Below are 3,492 nucleotides of genomic sequence, written 5' to 3' on the forward strand. Positions count from 1 at the left end.
TATTTCGACTTTAATTTATATTTAAAGAAAATGTTTTGGGACAAATTATGTATTATTATGTTCTACAAAAAGGATACTCTATTTTAAATAAGAATAAATTTTTTTTTATTTGGTCATGAAAAATGGAGATGTCACAGTGAGAGATGGTAGGAGAAGAGACTTAGGAGAGAGGAGAGAGATGCGGCCAAATTTAGACGCATACGGCCAAACCACAGTGAAAACCGCATGGGGGGCTGTGTTCTCTACTGCCACTGTGTCAAACCTTATGAGAGACTATCGCCACTCCGTTTGGTCTTATGTGAATGGATTGATCTGTAATAAATTAAAATTAAAAATAAGACAACTAAAAGATAAAAAATAGGAAATGATTGTAAGCTTATATTAAAGAAGATTATTTAAATTGCGAAAATATTTTATAATTTTGCTAATAATTGATGGAATATAATGTTGTATTCACTATTCAGTATTCCAAGACATTAAAACCAAATATAAAATATAATATAAATTATACAATATATTGAAACAATAATTACAAAATTGTAAAAAGGACAAGGGAGTAGTTACATTGTACGTACTTTTTACATGTGGAATTCACATCTCCTCATGCCATCCACCCCATCACTCTCGTACTATAAATAGAAACGCATGCTATCATCCGATTCGCTCCATAATCCCAACAAAATGAAGACTCTTCCGATTGCTCTTCTACTAATTGCCGCCGCTCTGTTCTTCATCTCCTCCACCGTTGCCGCCGATGAATCCACCACCACCACCGCAGCTTCTTCTTCCCCGGCGCCTTCCCCATCCATAAGTAATAATCGATTTCTTGTTTGAACCTTTTTGGTTATAATTTCTAGCAGAAATTTGAATTTGAATTCGTTGAATGGATCTGATTTGCTTAAACAGGTACCTTTGGATGCGATGCAAAGTGTGCGAATCGATGCTCGAAAGCTGGTTACCAAGAACGATGTCTCAAGTATTGTGGGATCTGTTGCGGGAAATGTCAAGGCTGTGTTCCATCCACTCCGGACGCTGACAAGGCAGAGTGCCCTTGCTATCGTGATTTAAAGAACTCCAAGGGCAAATCCAAGTGCCCTTAATTCACTCCTATATATTATATAGTTATTTTGTAATAATGTTGAAAATTATGTTTTGGGGTCGATCAATCTCTTTACTATACAATTATAACGACTGTTTCTATTTCTACTTCTACATCTGCAGTTCCACTTTATGTCGCTCCTTTTTTTTTTTGTTATTATATATGTCGTAGTTAATGATTTAATTCCCAAGCTTCACAATTCTTTTCACTTGGTAGACATTGTGTTTTTCTGAGAAAGTAAACTTATAGCATATGAGATCTATGTGAACTTGACAACTTTTGAAACCAAGATCTCATATAAAGTTAATTTTAGATCTGAAGACAATCAAGAAACATACAAGATTATAAGGACAAACTAGGATAAGCATTAAGTGCTAGTTGATATGGTAACTCTTAATCAAGTGTTCAGGTCTCGTCTGGGTGTGATACAGTAATGCAGTTTAGATTTAGAATAAAGAGTGTTCTAAAATATAATCTATGATAATCGATGTAAGCATAATTTTTGGATGTATATGTACAATACTACAATGTATATCTGTAGTACATGTAAAGAAAGAATAATGAAATGAGAGAACATTAATGTGATAATTTGTCCCTACGGATAAAAAAAATATTAACGTCTTGACTATTGTAATTGTTAATTATTTTCCATCGGTAATTAATTACCAATGCTTCGAACATAAGATCTATATTAAATGCAAGAAGTGTTTTAATGGAGTGAAATTTAAACATCTTAACCATATAATAATTCATGGCAAAATTTAATTAATTAAAATCAAACTACTAAAAAGGATATGGTTAAATGTTTGTGTGATTACGTATGATGTTATTATTATTTTTAATTATGTAATAAGTTAGTTTTTAGATGTAATATACAATTACGTTTTATTTTATTACCAAATTGTGCAACATTTGATTTTACATATAACACGTCTAACATGGTTGAGTGAGAGAGAAATTGACATGTTTCTATCTCTTAGTTAAACGGAAACAGAGCTGCGTAGTCACGTACAAGTAAACAAGACTAGCTGGAAAAAGAATCACATTTAATAATGGGGACTACCTATAGTAACATGTCTAACAAATTATTATTTTATAAGTATTTATTTATAATTTGCAGTGGGACATGAAGCACACATTTGCATTGTGAGCTCCTAAAGAAGGCATTTAAGAACATTGGTTACAAACAATATCTTATAACATTAAACGTGTCATTTTCATCAGGGGTTATGTAAAAAACCGTAAAACCAAAAAACCTAACCAAAACGGCCAATCCGATACCAAAAAAAAAAAACTGGAAAAACCGGATATCAATAGTTGGTTTTGGTGTGGATATTTAGGTATCCACGGATAACTGAACCGAACTGTTATATATATATACACACACACACACTAAGCGAATGTCCGTACGTTGCGCAGAAACACCCATATAGTTGAAATCTTTACAAATATATGTTTTTTTAATATAACAATAACATTGTACTAAATTGATATAATATATTTACTATTTGGAATTATATGATAATATATACATTTGTTATAACTTTATAATCTCAATCGTTTAAATGACTTCTACCCGCGAGTTACACATAAATAAAATTAAATATAATATATGGTTTAATGTTATTTAGATTTGTGGCTATTGTTATTTAATTTTTTAAAATTTATTTGTATAATATTTTAATTTCTATCATTATAATTATTTAAAACACCAAACATTATTTTTTGATTTTATTGGTAACAGTATAATCATTTATATAGAGTTATTTTTAAGTATTGTTATTGTAAGTTATCTTAAGGTACTTATTTGGAAACTTTTAACGATTATAAAAATATCTTTAAGAAATATTTTCGTTTAATTGATATTACAATTTCGTTTTTGCATTTATCACTATAATTTATCACTTTTAACTATTTATAAAATATTCTTTAGTTTTTTAAGTGGAACTGAAATTTGTATTTAAGTTGACATTGTAGTGTTATATTTAAGTTAATAATTTAAGTATTTTGTCCAAACTGTTCAAACGTTGTAGCTTTAAACTGATAATAATTTGTATATAACAACATATTAAATCTAAGAAATTAAGTATAATATGTTAAAAGTTAAAGACATAACTTTATAAGGAGAAGTATATTATATTATTTCAAAATTGAAATTTAGTTTATTGATGATTACACTTTAGATTTGATATTTATTTGACCTTACTAATCAACTTATAATCATTATTAGAAAGACACTACAATTTATCACTTTTAAGTATTTACATAATATTTTTTGGTTTGTTTAAGTTAAACTAAAATTTATATTTTTGTTGACCCTGTAATATTATATTTAAATTAATAATTTAAATATTTTATACAAATTGTTCCAAAATTGTATCTTTAAAATGATA

At 28.6% G+C, this 3,492-nt stretch overlaps 1 protein-coding gene across 1 annotated transcript; it reads left to right on the plus strand.

The window, feature by feature from the left end:
- Positions 1 to 655: 655 nt before the first annotated feature.
- On the plus strand, positions 656 to 1,212 carry LOC111902782 (peamaclein). Its single transcript, XM_023898595.3, has 2 exons — positions 656 to 811; positions 907 to 1,212. Exons 1-2 carry the CDS (start codon positions 682 to 684, stop codon positions 1,098 to 1,100), a joined length of 324 nt encoding a protein of 107 aa, XP_023754363.1. The 5' UTR covers positions 656 to 681; the 3' UTR covers positions 1,101 to 1,212.
- Positions 1,213 to 3,492: the final 2,280 nt, after the last annotated feature.

The sequence above is a fragment of the Lactuca sativa genome, chromosome 2 (assembly GCF_002870075.4).
Source record: "Lactuca sativa cultivar Salinas chromosome 2, Lsat_Salinas_v11, whole genome shotgun sequence".
NCBI lineage: Eukaryota > Viridiplantae > Streptophyta > Magnoliopsida > Asterales > Asteraceae > Lactuca > Lactuca sativa.

Coding starts and splice junctions, on each gene's coding strand:
- LOC111902782 (XM_023898595.3), top strand. CDS start 682: ATGAAGACTCTTCCGATTGCTCTTCTACTAATTGCCGCCGCTCTGTTC. Junction 812..906: donor GGCGCCTTCCCCATCCATAA/GTAATAATCGAT, acceptor TTGCTTAAACAG/GTACCTTTGGATGCGATGCA.